We start from the raw sequence: 23552 nt of genomic DNA, 5'->3' as shown, positions 1-23552 counted from the left end.
AAACGGCGCCCGTTCAGTGTTTCACATAGGGATGACGCAGCGATTCGTCCGCCTAAACAGGCTGCACGGGGAAAAATATTAAAGTTCAGTTTCAGCGTATTTTACAAATTTTAATTTTCAGCTTGCAACTGCAGATACCGCACTTGTAACCGAGAGGCAAATAGTCCATGCAAATTAGCCCATTTAAAATAATGGGTTCTCTTCAAGTGTGACATCTGCGCATCTCAACGCATAAAGTTGCCCATGTAAACACACACTTACGTCACAATGCAACATCCAACCAATATGTCTATACCGTGGCTAGTCACCACCACGCGGCAGGTCTTCAGCACGGGCGAGACGTCTTAGCACTCCACCTCGAATAACAGCTGTTCAGAGAATAGTCCCGAGGTGGCTCAAATCAAGAAGGGAATTGAACTGCATTTTATCTTGGTTTCAAATTTTAGACATTAGCAGAAACACAAAAAAATAAATGAACGAACGAATGAACACCACACACCTTTGTAACATTTTCCAGAAAAGTACTGTACTGTTTTTTGCAACTTTCCCCCTTTTCTAAGACACTGAGGCCAGATGCTAGCTGCAAGCCAACGGACAAATATGAAACCCTACAAAGCGTGCTTTCTAAAGGTGCGCGTTTTCTTCCTCACTTTCATTGCCTTTTTGTGTGCCAGGTGATAAGATACGTAGACGTCCATTAGAAGGAAGCCTACTGTGGTATTCAAGCACTTGGGAAGAAGGCTGCACTTGATAGGCAACTACAAAAGATGCAGAGAAAGTGTGGAGCACTACTACTAGATCCCAAACTAGATTAGTTCAACTATTTCTCCCCCATGTGCTTCTTCACCATACAGTTGGGGCTCATTCACAAGGGCGTGAGCGTATTCCGGTCCATGAATACGCTACATAATCACGGACAAACAAGGCCCAAATTTGTGTATTCTAACTATTCTATTTTTTTTTGTGAATGTAGTTATGCAGCATATTTCCGTGGGTAAATTACATACATACACACACAGAAGGGCCTATTGTTTTCATGCACAACTACAGTTAATGTGTAGCTTTCCGATGCATTTGTGCTGGCCCATTCACTTCCATGGTCTATTTTGGTGTATAGTACACATAGAAATAGGTCATACTGCATATATTTTTTTCACACAACCAAAAATTGTGTGAAAAATACACAGATGTAAATGAACCCATAAAAATGAATGGGTTCTATTCCCTGCATGTCACGAGGGTCTAACATACTGCATAAATACTCCCATGTGAATGAGCAGAGATATCATTGGTCTGCAGCAGCAATCCATGTAGGAGCAGAATACAGTAACCTCTTTCACTGCAGGCATCTCCTCCCAAGCTGTTCTTCTGCTCTAAGTGACCCTAATGGGACAAAACCCTTAGTTATAGCCAATACATGTTTTTTGGTTTTTCAACAGAGAAACCTTCAATCCAGGCCATATAAGCCCTCTCATGTTTTAGCCAATAGCAAAGAAGGAACGCAAGAGGTTGGCAGGGGGAGTGGGCTCCCTGTCACCCATTGGCACCCTTGGGTTGCAAGATCTGCCATGTAAGCTTCAAGGAGCTGTCTTTGGGATACCTTATTATTAAAAAGAAAATTAAAATTACAAATTAAAATGACTGAAATGCTTTTTTTCGTTCATCCACCCTTCAAAAAATAATTAAAACCTCAAAGCAAATTTTATTACCAGTGCAAACAAACATCCTGCAAAAAAGTTCTGGAGGTTCTCCCAATGCCCCCCAAATATGAAGTTAATCAATGCAATACATTAATGTAGCTCAAAGTTGCACACACACTTACACACTTACACACACCTTCAGAAAAAACAAGTCATCACACAACAGTATGAAAAACAAATTAAAAAAAAAAAAAAAGAAAGTTCTGCTCCTTGACAAACATGCTCTTCTCCAACTCCAAAACATGTAACCACAGCACAAGCAATGACACACCAAGCACTTATGTGTTCAACTATGCAGGAACTGTTGGTTAGAAATCTAGGGCAGACTGTTGTGGAATCTAGAGCTATAAATCAAGTTATGTGCACAGATTATATTACTTGGGTTTTCATCTGGGTTCCTGGAGAGTACTCTGCTAAACTCGGGAAGCTGTAAAATACCGCCAGAGGGGCATCATCTATGTAAAGAGGCAGTAATGTGTCCTCTGAAGAGCACTTTATTGTCTAATAAAATAATGAAAAGAACAGGAAGAGTGGCACCCGAGGGAAAGGATCCAATGCTGAAAATCCAATAGTAGCTGAACAAGAGCTTGCACTATCCAGAAGGATGGACTGTGTCCTTGACGCAGCATCTACTGTGCTTGATACGCACAAGGCCTGGTTATCCTCATCACAGTCCTCTCATCTGACCTTAAGGTCAATGGTCAAATCTCTCCCGGTCCTAACCCAGTCCAGTATGGCCATATAGATATGTAGTAGATACAGAAGATGGGAATCTACTCAATAAATGCTTGGTAAAACATATGTAGTATTGAGGACACAGGACCTACAGCTGGGAGCAAACCGTGGCTGTAGGGACTGTCTACATGTATAAACACCAGAGGATACAAGCCAAGCTCTAGCCCTTTTCCTGCACAAAACCACTGACGAACCACCCAAGAAAACCACCACTGGGGAGAAGTCAAACAACTAAGCAGTTCAAGTTTTCTTTTTCCATACAAGACGGAAAACATATCAGCATTAATAGGAGCCAGGCTGTATGTTAAATAATGCATGTATTCGTGCAGTAGGTCTCCACCAGAAGCATGGGTAGGCCGGGCTAATCTACAGGTAACACCGGTATTAGTGTATCTTGATGCTACCAGGAAACTAGGGGTTTGACAGGGAAGGGATGCAGGAAAATAACCCCTAACAGTCCAGGGTCCGCAAAACTCTCAAAAGACTGTGCTGCTGCACGATGCTGCAATGTCTACCTGCCGTCCCCCTTCCATCTGGCCTGGCAACCCCTGCCTCCAGACAGAAGGGAGACGGAGAGCGGGGAGCAGCAGCACCGAAGAACTGCCAGACTGCACTAACCTGCCGCTGCTGCATTACCATCATGTAGATCTGTGTGCTGCAGCTGGCGTGGCGGAAACAGGCATATGTGGGCCACCGCAGGGAGCCTGGCAGAGTGAGAGCAGCAGTGGAGAGGACAACTCTTGGCCGGAAGCAGAGGGGGGGAGAATTATAGTCCCCTTCCAGGACCTGCAGGGGAGACAACTGTGCAGCCAATAAGGTACTGGGGGCGTCACCAGGCTGTCAGTGCTCTCTGCAGCACTACTTCCTGGTAGCGTCAAGGTACACCAATACTGGTAACGCCTAGGTCATACCCAGTTTCATGCCCTGGTTGAGACATACTGCAGCATCACTGGCTCGCTCTCAGAGCGGACAGCAGGGAGGAGATTTCTCTCCACCCCCGACCCCCCTGCCGCCCATCTCCATTCACGTTACACCTCTGCCGTTCAGTACTTAATGACTGCTGCTTACACTCGGCAAACACTGTTCAGGATTTTATGCAGCTTAAAATCCTGAACGATGATCGTTCAGTATTGAACCGCCATTGTGTAAACTGAATGGAGAGGGGCGGGGAGAGCAATCTCCTCCAGCTACCCTGCCTTCCTGCTGAGCAATCCAGCAATATTCGCTCCTGTGTAACAGCACAGGAGCGAGGACACACAGGAACGAGTGTCAGGCATAGTTTGCCTGACATTCGTCCAGTGTAAAAATGGCCCTTTAGTGTAGTAGGTCTCCACTCAGGAGCTTTTGTCAGCTTTGGCCATGACCTGTAGATTAGCCCGGCCAACCCATACTTTCAGTAGAGACATACTGCACTAATACCAATAATGCATCCATATATAAATTCGTAGGTGCATCCTTTTAAAGGGGTTTTCTAAGACTATAGGGTAGGTCATCAATATCAGATCAGTGGGCTGCCATTCACTTGAATAGGACTAAGCTTACAGTAGAATCACTATATGGACCTCTGTTAGTTCCAAAGGACGACTCCTCCTACAGTTCTAGAAAACTTCTTTAACTCATTTGTTCTCTGTGACACACATGTATGTCACAGAGCTGAGGATTGGGTGCTAGCATTTTGAAATAGCTGACACTGACTGCAAACACTTGCAAATCAGACCAAGCTCCAGTCGCAGCTCTTTAACAGCCTTCATGCTTTCAATCCTGACCATGCCACATAGTTACTTTTACACGGGACAAGCTGCCTGGTAAATGATGCCCAACACTCGTCCCAGTGATGCCCTTTCCTATATTGTTACACAGAAGCGAGTATCGCTGCCATAGCTCACAGCGCTGCTGGAATGGAGACAGGGACAGCCAGGGAGCGCTGCCCTTACCCGTCCGCCTCCATTCACTGTAAGCAGACAGTCGCTCAAAAGTGACCGACTGCTGTTTACACTGAACGACACATCGTTCAGGTTTTTTTTGTTTTTGCATACAGAAGCTGTATGATTATCGTTCAGTTGCTGCGTGCGTTTACCTGGTACGATTACGTTCAGATTCACGCAGGAACGCGGGAATGTGAACGATAATCATCCCTTCCAACAGGGCCAAAGACATCAGTCCTTCAACTCACCATCGGCCACCCATAGGATGTATACACACACAAAACTGGCAAGCAACTGCAGGTCGCCCACAAAACACAAGCCCTCACACACTCCCATTGACAGAAAGGACACCAAATACATACACTCTACAGAACGCCACCATATCCGCAGGCTGATCTCCACCAATGGCTAGCTAGCACCTGGATTTATCATATTGTCACCCAGATGCCGCCCAGCAATCAGTGAATCTCTGCCTGCACATGGGGCCGACATCTTCACTTCTGTACGGCTTCACTCAGTGTCAAAGCAATAGCTTAGCAAATGAGTAGCTCAATGACAGCATCACTTACCTCAGTAACATCCATGACTTTAATAGCTGCAAGCTGACCTGTTTTGACATGTCGACCCTAAAAGAAAATAAAAAATAAGTTTTAATTTTAAAAAAAGCTACACAGAAAAGTAACCTAAATAATATTAAAAAAAAAAACAAAAAAAAAAAAAAAAACTTTAAAAACTTGATAGCAAAGTTTTGCAAAATGTTAAAGTCTTAAAAAGGTGGCTTGTACCGGCTTCTTTCTATATGAAATATGTAACAAATGTATTCATGCATGTTGATTCCCCACAATTGACATTTATCACAGAGCACAACAGTTGATACAGGTCTGATTGCCGGGGGCCCCACAGTCGAGGGCCCATCCATCACTAGAAAGGGCATCCATTCTTCCTCCCAGCACAAGCACAGTAGGAGTGAATGCGACGGTGGTCGGGCGCACTCCCTGCCGCTTCGTTCAATCTCTACAAAGTACAGCTGAAGTTTTGCACAAATAGTTCAAACACTGTGGTTACAAGTTACTGCACCGCCACAGGCAGCCACGTCACTACTGTAGAGGCTCACAAGAGGACATCCAGTACTCCGTTAGAGCTCAGAAACAACCACCTTGTACCGGAGAGCCTCAAGCAAAAACTCACTTAAATAATTACGAACGGTGGTATCCTGCATGTATAGATAGATTCAAGTACGAGTCGTCCTTTGGCTATACTAAAAATGCAAGTACTCTTCATATTGTAAGCCCAGGCGGCCATAATTCGCGGTGAGCGACACGCAGCACATACGCAATTACATTGTGTACTTCCTGCGCGCCACCCTTCGCCATCCACCATCTTGCCGCCTAGATAGAAGATGCTGTGGTTTTTCTTGTGCACGCTTTTCATGTAATCCGTGTGTGCAGCAATATGAGATTGGTGCGGAATACGCTATACTAACACGGTCACGTGCAGCCAGCATTATGCATACTGATTTTTTTTTTCCTTCACCATCTATATATAAAGCTGAAAGGACTGACTGACTGACTGGCCAAAAGTTCTCCAACTTCCCGATGTCGTAGAAACATGAATTTTGGCAGAAGCATAGATTATCTCCAAAATAGGAAAAGTAATTGGGTCCCAACTCGATTATTCAATTCTAGCGCAAAAGAATTGGCGTCGAAATTTAACGGAGATAATCTAAATCACTCACTTCCCAATGTCATAGAAACCTAAAATTTGGCACAAGCATTGATTATGTCATAAATAGGAAAAGCTAATGGGTCCCAACTCGATTGTTCAATTCTATGTGCAAAAGAATTGGCGTCCAGATTTTACGTACGGAATCCAATTTTCTCACTTTCCGGTGTCATAGAAACGTGAAATTTGGCCGAGCATTGATTATGTCATAAATAGGAAAAGTTAATGGGTCCCAACTCGATTATTCAATTCTAGCGCAAAAGAATTGGCGTCAAAATTTTACGTGCGGAATGTAATTTTCTCACTTTCCGGTGTCCTAGAAACGGGAAATTTGGCACGAGCATTGATTATGTCATAAATATGAAAAGCTAATAGGTCCCAACTCGATTATTCAATTCTATGCGCAAAAGAATTAGCGTCCAAATTTTACTACGGAATCTAATTTTCTCACTTTCCGGTGTCATAGAAACATGAAATTTGGCACAAGAATTGATTGTGTCATAAATATGAAAAGCTAATAGGTCCCAACTCGATTATTCAATTCTAAGCGCAAAAGAATTAGTGTCCAAATTTTACGTAAGTAATCGAATTCTCTCACTTCCTGATGTCATTTTATATGAAGGAAACGTCGCATGGTTACCTCCACGTGGTGTTTCCTGGGTAACGCAGAGAACTATGCAAAATGGTCGACATATTTTTTTTCCTCAGTATCTCTAAAGTAACCACGGCTTCATAAGATTTTCCGTGCGAACACCAGATAAACACCAGTACCAAATTAACTCGGGCGAAGCCGGGTATATCAGCTAGTTATGAATAAAACACAAGTAGAAATCTACATCGTACGTATTCGTGGACACCGAAAATGAAAAACATTCCTGGTTTACAATGCTGACTACATTCAGAGAACTGGAAAACTACGTACAACACTCTGGTTACATCTGACGTACACACACACACACACACACACACACACACACACAGGGCGTTTGCTGTCTGACAGCCAACACATGGCCACAGCAACCAGGATCAGAGATCACAAGGTGCCGTTCTGTTGCCATGACAACCTAGGGACTAGTGGTAGAGCTTAATAGGGTGCTAGCAAATGTACAAAGTACTGCAACACTGAAGTATTGCAGCATCTAATTATATACACCTTGGCCTGATGTGGTGCGGTTTGTTATGAGAACTTCTCCTGTGTATGTTAATGTACCTTTACACTATACCTCACCATAGTGTCTACAACAGGCTTCATGCCTCACATCTACATCCACACAAGCGGCGTGAAGCTCCTCTCTCAATCAGACACACAAGCCCACATTGAAAATGTACACTTTTTCATCAATTATCTGCTGAGGTTCCACAATGACAATTTCACAAAGGACAAAATCTCAATCCTCAAAATACATAATAGTGAAGGAGTGCCAAGCTGAGCAAACAGAGATAATGAGACAACACAGGGACCTCCACGTTCCATACTTGGCACCAGCGCGTCCATAAAAGTTCTAATAAAACAATGGTTTATTAATCCCATATGACAAACAAACAATCACACTGTCGCCAAGTCAAATTTAAGAAAAAGCAACCAGAAAGTTGTACGGAGGGATATCAATAGAAACATGTTCCTCCGCAAAAAAAAACGTTCAACAACCCCATAAACAAAGAAAAAAAGTCAGAACTATGACAAAGCAACTTTTTTTACTTTTAAAAAAGTAGAACCCATTAGTTTAGTATTGCCATAATGGTACTGACAACAAAAGTTACCCATGTCTTTTGTCACAGCACATATGCCGTACTAACAATACCCCTAAAAAATGGGAAAATGGTACAATCGTGCTTTTTTTTTTTTTTTTAATTGTACCGTACTTAGAAATCTTCTAAAGTTTTTCAGTACATTATGAGTGAATACAGACTGGCCGAAATTCCACGGCAAGATTTCCCACAGAATTTCCACCGATGCACGCTGCCATACAAATGCATGCTTGCACGCAATCCTATGCAGCCAGCCGCGGTCTGACTGCATGAAAACTCGCGCGGTAAACAAATCGTGGCATGTCCTATTTGTGTGCAAGCCTCAGACGCCGGGACAGAAACATCACTGCTGACGCGCCGGCTCTGCTCTGCGCATGTGCGCCAGCCGTACATAGCAGAGCAGAGACTAGGCGCCAGGAGGAGGTGAGCCAGTGTCTAGACAAAGCAAAAGTTTTGTCTTTAAAGAGTTAAAGTGGTTACAGGAGATTAGAAAAAAAACACGCTGCTTTCTTTCAGAAACAGCCACTATTGCCCATGAGCTTTTCTTGGGTATTGCAGCTCAGCCCTATTCAAGTGAACGGGATTAAGCTGCAATGCCACACAAGGCACATGCGGGCAGTATCTTACTCAACCAATTTCATATCAAATCAGCAGTTTTTAGCTTTTATTTTTATTGTTAAACCTTAAACTACAGGTTTCAGTTGGAATAAGGCAGATGTAGACAATATTCTGCAGACTGACACGTACAAAGGACAGATGATCCATGAAAGCCAATACCTGTGAAAAAGTATCCGCTGCGTTGGATTTTTCAGCTACTTTTAGGGATAGTCGCTGACAATAACTGTTGAGTCATTTGAAGTCTACGTCATAAAAACATGTTCACCTTTTTTTATTGGGCACCTTCATAGTAAACGAAGAACAAGTGATTGGTGGAACAGTTTGTGGATTATTAATGTGTAGAACTGTGTCTGGGCTAACAATCAGATTGCAGTTTATTAGCAACCAATTTGAAAAAAGCAGGGGGACGCCAAAAGGGTTCAATCACCCATTCTTGCAGCTGCAACAAAATCTACTACCTTATCTCCCGATGCTAATTTTTTCTGTTTCAGTCCAAGCCCAAACTCTTCGCATGCATACTTTCCTCATCATAGTGCCAGTCTGAGGCTGTTCATGTCCGCTTGTAAATTAGTCATTTCTCTATGGAGAAATCATTACGATTTGTTTTGTCTTTTTTAAACCATTCATGTGCATTCTCCAGAGCTGAAATCTGTGCCACATGGGAACCCTTTCCTGGAGCATTCTACCCCTGCTGAGTGTAAGCCAAGTGTAATCCGGTGGGGACGCAGGGAAGGGTAGGACCACAGCTGTGCCATTCCCGCTCACTAGAATGCAATGATTTCATCCACATATCTTCTACATGCTTCGCCTCAAATAGCAGGGCTCATCTAACGAAATTCCTTGCCAGCAATGCCGTGAGCTGCAGAAGCTCCGCTCACAGCACATTAGGACAAAGTCTCATCTACACCTTTGTTTATTCTGTGCATTTATACAAACAGCAGAAAACAAAACAATGCATCAATGCAGATTGTAACTACGGCCGCATGCGGGATCTGACACGGTGCACGGCCGGTGACCCCTGCCTGCATACCTGTCCGGATCAGTCTTGCGGGTGTGCCAGCCGGCACATGCGCAGTACAGATGACGCTGCACTGTCGCTAGGCTAGAACGCAAAATCCGCTGTCGCTGCAGACGGGCTGCAGATCGGATGACTTCCATTGATGTCCGATTTTCTATAGTATGTCCATGGAAAGTATTTGCTGCAGAATCCGGAGGCGGAAACCCACTCCGGATTCTGCAATGCAAATACACCCGTGTGCATTGGGCCTTAACCAATGCAGTACACTGCACTGACAGCCTATTAAGCCCTGCCACAGACCGAACTAAAGGGTGGGTTTACACAAGACAACTATAGTCTGAATAATCCGTCAACATCCAGAGTTGTTACATGTTAACATGGCCACGACAGGGTGACAAGTGAGAATTCATTCACTCGTCCATTTGCATTTTAGCACACCCAAAAATAGTCGCTGGCTGATCATGTGGTGCAAGCGGACAATCATTTGTCTTTCAACAATCAGCCAATAAACTTTGCAGGGAGGTGTACTCTTCAGGGACCACAAGAAAGAAAAACAAGGTATCAAACTTGTTCTGTGCAAAAGCACACGGCCATTTGTATGTTAACCTGCTGTAGTGACTATTCAGATGATAGTTGTCCCGTGTAAGCCCACCCTGACAGTTTGAAATTCATTGCAGAATGGGAGCCTTCATCAGGCTTCATTTTTGTGGGAGATTCTGAAATTTCTATTGGTATCATTTTTATTACATTATTTCTTGGAGACAGGGTGACCAAAAACAGCGCAATTCTGGCATTGTTTATTTTGTGAATGGTGGATGCTACGTTATCTATATATAGGCGTTTATTTTTCAGTGTAATGCTGCCCGTGATGTAAAGCCTCTTTTAGGCTGCGCTCACACAACTATGTTGTAGTCCACATATCGGAGGATGACATGTAAAATAGAGCATGCTGCGATTTTTCTTAAACTTGTGGAATTCATATCCACAAGTGTGAAGGGAAAAAAAATAATAAATAAATAAATAAAATTCAAAAATATATGCCTTTCTATGCCCATGTTTCACTGCAGATTGGATGCCAATGGAGGGATCAACAATTCAAAATCAGCTCATGTGAGCCCGGCCTTACATATATTGTAAGATGGCCCTAGGAATACTTTAAGTTAAATAAACATAATTCTAACTGCCAAAGGCAAAAAATATCCATATGCAATATCCCCTAAAATATAAGTGCTTTATCAACCAAAAACAGACAAGGGCAGCATCAAAAATATTAGAAAAAGGGGCAAACGGTGGTGGCAATATAGTGTGACCAACAGTCACACACTAAGGCCGCCTGCAGACGGGCGGAAATTCCGCGGTGGGATTTCCCGCGGAATTTCCGCCCGTGGAAGCTGCCATAGGATTGCATTAGCAAACGCAATCTGAGGCAGATGGCCGATCAAACAGCCGGAGCCATGGAAGGAGGTGAGTGCTACGCTGCTCTCTGCAGACGCTCAGGTCGGGTCCCGCTGCGAGAATTCTCGCAGCCGGATCTGACCCGGCCGTCTGCAGGTGGCTTATAACATAGGTCTGGATGGACAACTTCCAAGAGCCCTTGAAGAAATTAGAAAATCAGCACCACCAAAACCCTATGAAAAGTCTAACCTAGACATGTTCGCTTTAGGGCTCACACCCAGTTGCGCTTTTTTAACACTGCAATATCACTGGGGTTTTTTTTCAACGCGATTGTCAATGGGAATTTCTAATGTTAAAAGCGATTTTTGTGTGATGCGTTTTTAACATTAGAAAGTCCCATTGACAATAAGACATTGAGGGGGCGGGAGCTCAATGCACTAGCTCCAGCCCCGACTCCCCTTTTAGAGAGGGGCAGCGGATATCGGTTTGGCGTGACCGATATACAATCGCCTGAATAAACCCGTGAATTCGTTGCAGAATATTTGCAGCACTCTGCAGTATAAGCAATGTGAAAGGAATTTCAAGAAATCTCCACCAAGCTGCAAAAAAATGAAAAATTTTTTTAAAAATGCAGCATAAATTGACTTGCTGAGTTTTCACTACAAAATGTCAACTCTTCAAATGGGGTGAAATCTGCAGCAAATACACACCAAAATCTGTGGCAAAACACAGGCATCATTGGGTGCAGGTTACCTACAGGGCATCAGACATGCCTGAACACACCCTATAGATGCAAGCCTCAGAAACTGAAGCAGCAGTACGTTCATCTATGAGTAGACACTACCCATCAGCAGGGCTCAATACACAGGAGGTACTAGTGCTACAAATAAGAGGTTAATACCTCCCCATGTGGAAGAAGAACTGTGTGCAAATGCTACATGACATCACTGGAATTCCTGAGCAGAGTTTAATGCACAGGAGCCCTGCATCTCAAGAACTACCACCATAAAAGGCCAGTAAACTGGTTAGCTGTGCTGCTGGCACCATAGGGGAAAACACAATGAAAACCAGCTTCAGGACTCCCCGCTACTACATGGTCTGAGAGGCAGCAAGGAGCGACTAGGGGACTCACTTCCTGGCCAGCAGCCACCGCGGTGCATCCCTGCAGATTAACCTCCAGCAACAATAGGAGGCTCCCCCCCAGAGCTAGGCGGGAGGGGGGGGGGGGGGGGGGGGGGCCGGAGGCTCCCCCCCAGAGGTAGGCGGGAGGGGGGGGGGCCGGAGGCTCCCCCCCAGAGCTAGGCGGGAGGGGGGGAGGGCCGGAGGCTCCCCCCCAGAGCTAGGCGGGAGGGGGGGGGGGGCCGGAGGCTCCCCCCCAGAGCTAGGCGGGAGGGGGGGGGGCCGGAGGCTCCCCCCCAGAGCTAGGCGGGAGGGGGGGGGGGCCGGAGGCTCCCCCCCAGAGCTAGGCGGGAGGGGGGGGGGGCCGGAGGCTCCCCCCCAGAGCTAGGCGGGAGGGGGGGGGGGGGCCGGAGGCTCCCCCCCAGAGCTAGGCGGGAGGGGGGGGGGCCGGAGGCTCCCCCCCAGAGCTAGGCGGGAGGGGGGGGGCCCCCAGAGCTAGACGGGAGGGGGGGGGGCCCCCCAGAGCTAGGCGGGAGGGGGGGGGCCCCCCAGAGCTAGGCGGGAGGGGGGGGGGCCCCCGGCTCCCCCTCCAGAGCTAGGCGGGAGGGGGGGGCCCCCCAGAGCTAGGCGGGAGGGGGGGGGGGCCGGAGGCTCCCCCCCAGAGCTAGGCGGGAGGGGGGGGGGGCCGGAGGCTCCCCCCCAGAGCTAGGCGGGAGGGGGGGGGCCCCCAGAGCTAGGCGGGAGGGGGGGGGCCCCAGAGCTAGGCGGGAGGGGGGGGGCCCCAGAGCTAGGCGGGAGGGGGGGGGCCGGAGGCTCCCCCCCAGAGCTAGGCGGGAGGGGGGGGGCCGGAGGCTGCTCCCCAGAGCTAGACGGGAGGGGGGGCCGGAGGCTGCTCCCCAGAGCTAGACGTAGCCGATCCTTTTGTTATCCAGAAATTAGTGAATGATGTAGAGCAGGCACTCTAATAGAACAAGAGATACAAGGTCTTGGTTTCCAGTTACTATTTAAAAGGTGCCAATGATGCTATATATGTAATACCATGCCTCTCAAGGGTCCTTCTGTATGGGAAGATTGTGTCCAGCAGTCGTTCCAACGATTGGCCAGTGCTTCCAGTGAATCGCGCCGTTTTCTCGCGATGCGAGAGCGCTACAAAACGGTGTTTTGGCTGCTACTATCTTGCGGGGAAACAAAATAGCAGAATGCTTTATATTGCCCCAATTTGCAATGTTTTGTGGCCCATTTTTCCCTATGGAGCCTTTGTTTTTGTGGCATCGTATGAAGTCGCAGTAATATTAATGTCGTACGTGTGAAAGAAGCCTAATGTGTGTACAATAAGGTGTGTGATTTACATATACAAATGTGTATATTGGTACGGTTATGGAAAATGCTATTTGTATACGGGATAGTAGGACTACATTGTATACAAACAGCCAAATTCTCATCTACCCATTGGACAGTGACGTAGATTAGAACATGTAGCTTTTTTGTCAGTAAAATGATAGACCATGATGCAACCCGGTGGACCCCAATGACCAATATGGGGGTCTGTTGTAGGACAGATCTGGCTCTCTCTGCTGCTGTGATGGAACAGAACACCTGAGATGACCATTCACATGTAAACCCAGCCCAATTACACCTAGGACACAGCAAGATAGAATAAAAAGCAGACACTTGACAATACAGCAACATTCAGATCAGATTTGTTAACAAGTAAACTGTGTGGGCACCCTGGGTACTGGTGTATCTTGTCTCCACCACAAGTATGGGTGGAGACCTAGTGATGGGCTGTACGCCAAGCAGCTACCGATAGGCTGTCTGCAGCAAGGTCCTAGCAGTGTGGGGATGTAGTTTTGTCTGGGATGGAGGGTTAGGGTTAGTTTCAGTGTAAGGCTTACATTATTAGCTGTACATGCTTCTATGTGAGAGGCGGCCAGCATTCACATGGAAGCATTTACAGCTAATAATGTAGGCCTTACAGTGAACCTAACCCTCCATCACAGGCAAAAGAAAGTCCATACGCTGCTTGGACCTTGCCGCCCACGTCAGCTCATGCCTTCCCCTGCAGCCTCCAACAAATGCCCCTGCACCCCCAGCTGTGAGCGGGGCCGTGGCCCTCCATCCAGCGATGGAGAGCGCAGCCCCTGCTTCAGCAGCGCAGGAGCACAGGGGAGCGGGATGGCTGGACCACAGAGTTCTTCAGCAGAGCTGGAGGAGGGACAGATGCAACTGCAGGCGCTGACAGTGAATGCGCAGGAGCCGTGAGCTGACAAGGGAGAGCGGGAGGTGGGTGAATGTCAGGACCCGGCCGTGGAAAACTGACAGGAGCCTGAGGAGAAACCGGAGGACCGCAGGAGAAGGCACAGCAGCAGGGTGACTGACAGCAGACAGGAGGGGCATGAGGCTGGAAGATGCAGCCGTGAAGGGAGAGCGCAGGACCTGAGGAAAAGCATTGCCATTGTGGGTCAGCCCGTCACTGTCCCCTGGAACAAGCTCCCAGCAGTGTGCTAGGATAGAGGGCCAGGGTTAGTCGAGTGTTAGGCTTATATTATTAGATGTAATTGCTTCCACAGCTAATGTAAGCCCAACACCTCAACTAACCCTAAACCTCCATAATAGGCAAAACTCACTCCACATGCTGCTAGGACCTTGCTACAGCCAGCCAATCACTTGCTAGAGGGCATAACATCGGCGGATACAGCCCATCACTAGGTCTCCACCCATATTTGTGGTGGAGACAAGATACAACTGTACCAGCACCCCGTATATGGCCGAAATGGGGCTTCCAGGTGAAGCTACCTCTGTTGTACAGCATGCAAGGTGGCATTTAACATTCTTTTTGGCTCACAGATTCTGTACAAATTTGATGGGGGAAAAAATGCCTTTTTAAAAAAAAAAAAAAAAAAAATCAAGCTGTACTCTGTCCATTTACATGGACCCTTATCACAATGCTAGCAGAATTTTCCACTTAGGATCCATATTCTCCATTAAAAAGGAGACAGTTGGACTAGGTTTTATGACAAGTAGAGACCTCATCTCCTAATATGCGTAAAAACGCTTTACACGCAACAACCCATACGATCTGCAGGTATAGACCGCGAATGGACTGCGCACTCCCACGAATAACGTCACAGATATGCGCAGTGTAATTAAAAAAAAATAAAAATTATTCCCTGCTCTGTTCAGAGCAGGGATGCGTATGGAGACGCCGCCCATCCGTAATGTACTGCATATGGACAGTGTATCATACGCAGCCCATACAAGGGCTGTGTATGATCCACAGAGAAGTAGAGCACGCTGCGATTTATCTCTCTTGTGAATGGATACGCAGTGTCCACACGCCGGTGTGAATGGAACAATGAAGGTCCATTCACATGAGTGATACGAGGTGAAAACACGGTCGTGGATATGAGCCTTTGACATTCTGTTTTCTGGAGCTTTTCCCAGTAAACATTCCTATATTTTGAGAAGAGAGGCTTACTATGGCCTTACTGTCAAGTAAATACATTTCAACTCAAACACCACTTTTTATATAGATCCTAGGGAACAAACCAGTGCGTTGCACAGCACTATAAGCGCAGGGATTGGTTGTTGAAAATTGGGCATTCAAAGTTATTCCCTTCTTCTACATAACGGTTGTCTCTACACCATTTTGCTCTGGTCTCTAATCATTCGGTCATCAAAAATTGGATTATGAAGCGCTGCGCAATTGGCACATCACAGTATAAGATAGCAACCAATCACAGCACAGCTTTTATTTTACCTCAGCAGTATAAGATATGAAAGCTGTGCAGCGATTGGTTGCTATTGGCAGCAAAAATTACAGGGGAAGTCCGTGAGTTTTGGGTTTTTAAATTACCCCAGTATTCGTTGCCAACTGCACCTGGGACAGGTAGCTTCTCGGAAATTATTTTTAAGCAGTTTCACAAAAAAAAAAGTTATATTTGCAATTGCAGCAAGAATATTAAGATGGTCGTTAACTAGGGGGGGGGGGGGGGGGTGAATAAATCTGCATGCAAATCCATAGTATAAACTCCAATACTCAGCCATGGAGTTCCATGTCAGAAGAATCCGATGTGTAAACAGTGACCGGGGTGGGACAATAAACGGTGCATTTCTCATCAACTTTCTCTACTAGAAGGAGGACAAAACTTCAAATGAGAAACAAATACACGCCATTATTCAAAAAAGGCTTCCGTCATTTTACAGCAGCACAGCTGACACACCATACAGGTTGCAAATACCCATAATACATGCACCTATGGACGCACGGAACCAGTCATTGGGTTCATGCTGTCTAAACCTGGAACAGGTACGCCCATTGCCCCCATGTATTATTGTGAAACTCTGAATGGAGCTCTGAGTCATGGAGGCGGGCCAAGCAGGCTTCTCCTGCCTGCAGCATGCTGACTGCTTTGTCCCTATACACAAATCTGAACCCATGATTCAGGCAGCTCAAACCCAAAAATAGGTTCCCTTTAATCCCCACATACAGTACCTCCAACTGCAAATTGAAATATAATGAGTGCCATACCTATTTTCTGAAGGAAATGAGTCAGGAGTGGTTACGTACTTTTCATGAGGACTACTGCATCATTATCAACATGATCTAAGCAACAATCACTCAAATGTCTACAAAACAGTCACTGCAAAGATCAGGTTTTATTCCAAAGTGTCCAAAGTCACACCACAGAAATTCCTGTTTAGTGGAAAACTGAATTTTTTAGATTTAAAGGGGTTGTCCCGCGAAAGCAAGTGGGGGTATACACTTCTGTATGGCCATATTAATGCACTTTGTAATATACATCGTGCATTAAATATGAGCCATACAGAAGTTATTCACTTACCTGTTCCGTTGCTAGCGTCCCCGTCTCCATGGTGCCATCTAATTTCAGCGTCTAATCGCCCGATTAGACGCGCTTGCGCAGTCCGGTCTTCTCCCTTCTGAATGGGGCCGCTCGTGCCGGAGAGCGGCTCCTCGTAGCCCCGTCACGTGTGCCGATTCCAGCCAATCAGGAGGCTGGAATCGGCAATGGAACGCACAGAGCCCACGGTGCACCATGGGAGAAGACCTGCGGTCCACCGTGGGTGAAGATCCCGGCGGCCATCTTCGCAAGGTAAGTAAGAAGTCACCGGAGCGCGGGGATTCGGGTAAGTACTATCCGTTTTTTTTGTTTTTTTTTAAACCCTGCATCGGGTTTGTCTCGCGCCGAACAGGGGGGCTATTGAAAAAAAAAAAAAAAACCCGTTTCGGCGCGGGACAACCCCTTTAAGTCACTTTGGAAATTCTCTCTTCAACTCTATATGACTCTGTGCTGTGATTGGCTACTATGTGCAACAAGGTTTTCAGCCAATTATGATAAAGTGTGCGCCATTATGCTGTAAATAAGGAAAAGTCTAATGTACAGTTAAAATCCTATTCCCAGATATTCCAGGAATATTAGAAAGGCTCTTCAATAGAAATAGCTGGTGGCACTATTCTATGTCCAATCCACCACAGTAAATGTCCCAAGGTGGTCACATGTATTCAGTCTTGCTTCTCCTCAGTAACACTGTCTCAGTATCATCACTTACTCAGCATCTATGACATCAGAAGAGACGCAGACGATCACCAGGGATCCCTCCACATACCCAGTGGAGCAGGAAGAACTACGCAACTGAGCATTTGTGACCACTTGGAACAAATAGGCCAACTTCACAAGAGCGAACGTGATATGGTGACGTAAATCCTGCCCCCATACCGCACTCCCTGCCATGTGAAATTCCTGTGGATGCAAGGAGTTTTCATGGGAAGACAGCCCCGCACCACTTTGGGGATGAAAGGATCCTCCGGCGTAGCTGACACAGCAATGGCAGAAGGTCACGGAGTTTGACTCACTGCTTTCAATGGGGCCAGCGTTGCTGCCACCGGGCCCAATAGAAAACAATGGAGTTGCAATGAGAGATCATGCAGCCAAATAGAACAAGCTGCAATTTGTCACCTGTGATAAGGTGGTAAGCTAACCAGGCTCCCCTTCACTTGATACACAGGGTTTCCTATATAGCGGAATACTGAGAGCTGTCTATAAAGAGGAAGGATGTGAATCATCATGACTTGTCAGCCACATGGAGGATTTCCTAGGAATCTAATCTCACAGGTAGATGGGCTCCTTAAGGAAAGGGCGGGCATTAGAAGCCCATACACGTCATTAAACAGGTTTAGCCCAGAACTATTGTCAGTCACTCTTTACTTTGAAGTAATCATTGTTCGACCAACCATAAACTTAGGTGGAAAAACACGGCTTGAGCCATTCTGTAGCCTTAAACAAACACAGCTGCCGCCGTACCTCCACAGTATACGAGCGCTCTTCATCCCTTCTGCCTAATGCACCCAACTCTTCCTTCCAATCTGCAGTGCTTATTGGCATCATTTTGGGATACATACGACTTTTTGATTAATTTTTTTTTTACTCCTTCCAAGTTTTCCCTGAAGATGGGGTGACCAAAATAGCAATATTTTTGTATTTCTTTCCTCTTCTCCTGACAGTGTTCACCGTGCAGGGTTACTAATGTGATATATTTTAACAAATTGAACCTATATAAATGCAGCCAGACCAATTTTTAATTTCATTTTTTTGATATGACCAGAAAAATTGTTACATTTTATTTTTTCTAATTAAAAAACAAACAAATCTGTAACGGCTTCCTGCCATCCAAGCCACATGTAGGGCAGATACCAGGTGTCACGCCTGCGCTCTAGGCTGCGGGTGTCGGCTGTCTGACTGACGCAAAGGCGGAAACTAGAGAATTCTGATCTTAGCAGTTCAAAGGGTTTTCTAGGTATTTACTATTGATAACCTATCCTCACTGGTTGATCGTCAGGGGTAGCAGCTCGGGATAGTAGAAGGCTTCGCTCCTTCCATTACACTTCCAGCTCCAACCCCAATGCAAACCTCCAACTCTGTTGCAATGACAGCGGGCCAGAGGATCAGCTGATCGTTGGGGTATCCTGAATGGCAAACCCCCTGCCGATCAACTAGTGATAACCTATACTGAGGATAGGTCATCAATAGTTAATGCCTGAAAGAACCCTTTTTACTCTTTAGTTAAAAATAGGTATTAATAATAGGGTTGAAAAAAAAAAAAACCCTCACAGAAAAATAAGTTTTACGGTTCATAAGTTAACAAAAGCAGCTAAAAGGGAAAAAAAATGCATAAAAAAAAATTGTAAGTAAAAAAAAATATATGGGTCTAGTAATAGGCGTTCTGTTGGATTGCGGTGGCTTGATGATTCATTAAGTAGCAGACGACAGCTGCTGCTCTACCAATCAGAATTCGGTACACCCAGCAGCAGAGGAGAGGATGGAGAGATCTCCTCTACAGAAAGTGCACCCAAGCATCTCCGCCACATGTGAAGGTCCCCCAAGGGCGCTTTCACACTACCAGAATTTCACTGCATTCCGCACTGTAAATCCACCACTGCGAGTTCTTCACGGGGTTAAAAGGGCAGAAGCAAGCCATTTTCATTCCACAAAGTATACATGGAGCTGTGCGGATTTTGGTGTGGAAATTACTGCGGTCTGCAATGCAGAATACAAAAAAAAATTCTGCCCGTGTAAAACGGCACTATGGGTTCATTCACAACAGGCGATTTAGATGCGGTACACACCATCCCAAAAACTGCATTGGCAAAACAAGCAGCAATGCGAGATTCATTTTGGCAAAAATACCTCCGGTCACTTCTGTGAAGCAGCGATCCTGCGATGCGGCTCTCAGTCGTGTTAGAGGACTGGCAAGAGTTTCCCATTGTTTTCAATGCGAAACCTCACGTGCACATTGGACGCCATGCGATGCTTTATGGTCCCATTGAACACCATGGGTGTTGCGTCGAAAAAACGCGAACAGATAGGACATACAGCGATTTTTTATTTCCGCATCGGTATATGAGCCAATTCAAAAGAAAGTGGTTCATCAAACAACCCAATTCCAAGGTTGGGAGATGTAATGTCGGAAACAGGCCTAAAGCGGATGCAGGAGATTCTGGGAGACAGTGAGACCAAACCAGGGATGTGGCTGCAATACTTTCAGTTGAGGAGTTTTGTGAACATAGTGACGCCATGAGGGAGTGAGCTAAAACCCCTAACCGAGTTTGAACGCCTATATCTTTCAACCACGCCCCTTAAACATATGATTTCCAGACTGTACGGGATGCTGCTGTCTCGGGAGACGGAGGGCGAAGACCCTGGGTACGTGGGGGCCTGGGAAAGGGAACTGGATAGAAGCTTCTCGTCTGAAAGCTGGAGCAGAGCGTGGCTCCTGACACAAACTCTCCTCGGCGGGTAGAGTCCAGGACCTAAACTTTAGAATAATGTCCAGGTGGTACAGAACACCAGATCAGCTCCAGAGGATGTTCCCCCAGATCTCCCCCACCTGCTGGAGATGTAATGACAGTAGAGGTACAATGTTACATATCTGGTGGGGGTGTCCTCAGGTGTTGAACCTATGGAGAGAGGTGATAGAGCTATACAATCATGTCTGCCATGGGGAGGTGTCTCCTACCCCAGAACTGGCCCTTCTCCCTATCCTACCAGGATCGCTAAGCAAAATCAAGAAGGGTCTTCTCAGATTCTTCATCATTGCAGTTAGGAGGATTATCCCGAGGCTGTGGCGTTCCAGCGTCGCCCCAACCCGTGTAATGTGGGTTGAGGAGATTCACACCCTAATGCACTTCGAGGAGCTAGGAGCAGATGGGCCAGAAGCTTGGGAGGAGTATCACCATACATGGCAGACCTGGATAACTTTTAGGTCCTCAGATGCGCTGGGAAGGTGGCTAGAAACAGGTATCCTCTAAAAAGGAAAAGCGAGCCCTGGAGAATAGATCAGGGGAGTGTCAACATTTCCAAGGACCACTGGTCCCTCCCACTCCTGCATCCCTTGTGTGTCCAACCCGGGGGGGGGGGGGGGGGGACCGCACATTTTTGGTGTACAAACTTTCCGGGAGCTTGTTATATGTTTACATGTTTGTTTGCTTTGACTCCAATCCTAAATCTCGCCTTGGTCGAGTAAGAAGGAAAGTGAGTACGAAGCAAGCGAAGCAATTGGATAAGCTAAATGAGAAAGAACTAGATAATTAAGTCCAACAGTTGGAAAATCAAATAGATATAACTCAACCCAGCACAGAGAGATTTTTTAACCAGGTTCAGTGGCAGTGCACTGAACAAGGCTGTCCTCTAGGTAACAAAGTATAAAGTTTAAGGGTTGGTGATATGTGGGAAACAGCTAAAAAGGTTGAACTACCGGACTTTGGAAGCCGACCCAGAAGATGCTCGTACTGTCCTACCCACATATTGCCATCGAACTCAATGTACTGAATATAGTTCACGACTACCCTCCTGTCCCCCCCCCCCCCCCCCTTTTTTCACCACCCCTACCCAACCCCTCCTCACCCCATCGGTTTACCCTTCTTCATTTTGTTAATGTATATTTGTTTATTAAAAATGCTCAATAAAACATTTTGAACCAAAAAAAGAAAAAGGTTCATATTTGCACAAAATCTGCGAGTCCCGCAACACACAAATCCCACACGAGTTTCTTGGTCGTGTGAAACCAGCCTAAGGCCTCTTTCACACAAGCGTACATTGGCCCGCCGTTTTCATGGTCGGACGATATCCGCTGTGATCTGATGCATTGGATTCCAATGCATTAGATGACATGGCCGTTTTCCCGCAACGTGACAGCGCTCAGCTGGCCAATATAGCGCTGGGCGTTTTTACGTTGGGCCCAAAAGATAGTCCTGGAACTATCTTTTGGGCCAAAATACATCGAACGCTGCATGGGCTCCTACTGGAGCCAATGACAGCGGATGGAGATTCCAATGGGAGGGGCGGAACGGGGGCAGAGCTAATTGCCATCCCGCCTTTTCCCAATGCTGGCTGCGGACAAGGGGCAGCGCTTAGCTCTGCTGTGAACGGCGGCTGATATACGCTCATGGGAATGAAGGGTGTATTCAGCTCTTGTGATAGCCGCATCTGAAAAACTGCATGTAATTTTAAGGGGGGTTTTGAATTGCATTTAAAAAAAAAAAGTTTCAGCTGTAATAACTCTGTAGAAGAGAGATTAAAGCGGTATTCTGGTTTTAACAAGCAATTCCGGCAGCGGGGTGGGTCTCACTGTTGGGACTCCCACCGATCCTGAGAATGGGGTCTGGCGCTTCCTAAATGAACGAAGCGGATACTGCACAAGCACATTACCGAGCCGTTCATATAAAAGGCCAGTCTCACAGTCTGTAGTGTTTCACAGAGTTTTCGAATGGCATTTTCAAACGTGTTCGATAGCGTTCTTAACGCACCCCATCATTGCAATAGGTGATGTGGTGCTTTTAAAAAAACTTACAACCAGAATACCCCTTTAAATGGTCTATTCAGAAGTTGCTGTTTTGCCTCAAAACAAATGTCAAAATGCTGTAGCAGTTCTATATATAGTTTTGTTTGTTTTTTTTTAAAGCAGAAAATAAGTTTTTCCCCTAACAAAGCATTAAAAATTCACTTAAAGCGCCACACTTGAGACAAAATCAACATAGGACATAAAACTAGAACTCCTGCCCCAAAACCTAAATATTTGACCTGGTTGAAGTCCTGAATCTGACCCAACGCTTCTCTGCTGCCTTTAAAGCTAAAGCAAACAGGGATTTTCTCCTTTGCTGATGGTGCAAAGAGCGCAGAGCAGAAACTTTCCTTCTCCTATTTGTGTTCACAGTATGAATATAAACATGGCCTGTCTTCAAAACAAAGCCGGATAGACGGAGCGACTGCTGTCATACAAGGTCACATCAAGGTTGGACGCCAGCACAATGTGAAGCTGCTTTGTAGTGTCACCAGAGCGGTTTAAATCACGATCTGGAGTTCCACATGGGAAAGGGTTAATAGATACTTGCACAACACTGACCAGTAGTCTTCAGGACCGACACACTTCTAAGTGACAGTATACTGCAAGGGCGTACCACCCTACAGTTACCACTGCTTGTGGAGAGCGCTGCTGCATGGTTGGGGTCATGGAGTAGTGCTGCTGCTCCCTGCACCGCTCAAGAACAGGCTATAGTAAAGGGCTATTATTGGTGAATGTCAGCCTTGGGACCACCACCAATCCTGAGAACAAAGTGACAGAATATCCTATAAAGGATGGGCGGGCGCCACGATTCTATTTACCCAACAGTGCCACACATCCCATTCAATATACGTAACAGAGGACAGATGGTGCGTGACGCTTCCAGTGATCCTATCAAATAATTACAATACTTCTACTAAAATAACCCTTACTACGGTACAGCACCCAGCAAACAAAACCAGAAAACATTACCACTGGGCTACAATTACATAGAACAGGGGGGGGGGGGGGTCACCAAGGGCCACAACGAATTCCGCAATGCAAATACACCCGTGTGCAGCCAGCGTAGGGCATGTTTCCTACTGGCTACAAAATTGCACAATTTTGTAGCGATTCGACATCACTACAAAACACATGTCTGTGAAGCCCAGGGTTTCCAATGGGTACTTTCAGGCTACAAAACATCTCATGTGAAAGAACCCGTTGGAAACC

The 23552-nt window shown here is 46.1% G+C and overlaps 1 protein-coding gene across 4 annotated transcripts in view; it reads right to left on the bottom strand.

The window, feature by feature from the left end:
- MAP4K4 (mitogen-activated protein kinase kinase kinase kinase 4) overlaps positions 1–23552 on the bottom strand; it is a 132485-nt gene that overhangs the window by 85706 nt on the left and 23227 nt on the right. For all 4 annotated transcript variants that reach the window (XM_066577753.1, XM_066577760.1, XM_066577768.1 and 1 more), the window contains exon 3: positions 4930–4986. In XM_066577753.1, coding sequence (XP_066433850.1) covers positions 4930–4986 — 57 coding nt within the window. The remainder of the gene's footprint in view (positions 1–4929; positions 4987–23552) is intronic.

The sequence above is a fragment of the Eleutherodactylus coqui genome, chromosome 1, assembly GCF_035609145.1.
Source record: "Eleutherodactylus coqui strain aEleCoq1 chromosome 1, aEleCoq1.hap1, whole genome shotgun sequence".
NCBI classification, from domain to species: domain Eukaryota; kingdom Metazoa; phylum Chordata; class Amphibia; order Anura; family Eleutherodactylidae; genus Eleutherodactylus; species Eleutherodactylus coqui.
The sequence above is the reverse complement of the archived record's forward strand: the minus strand, read 5'-3'. Positions and strand labels throughout refer to the sequence as shown.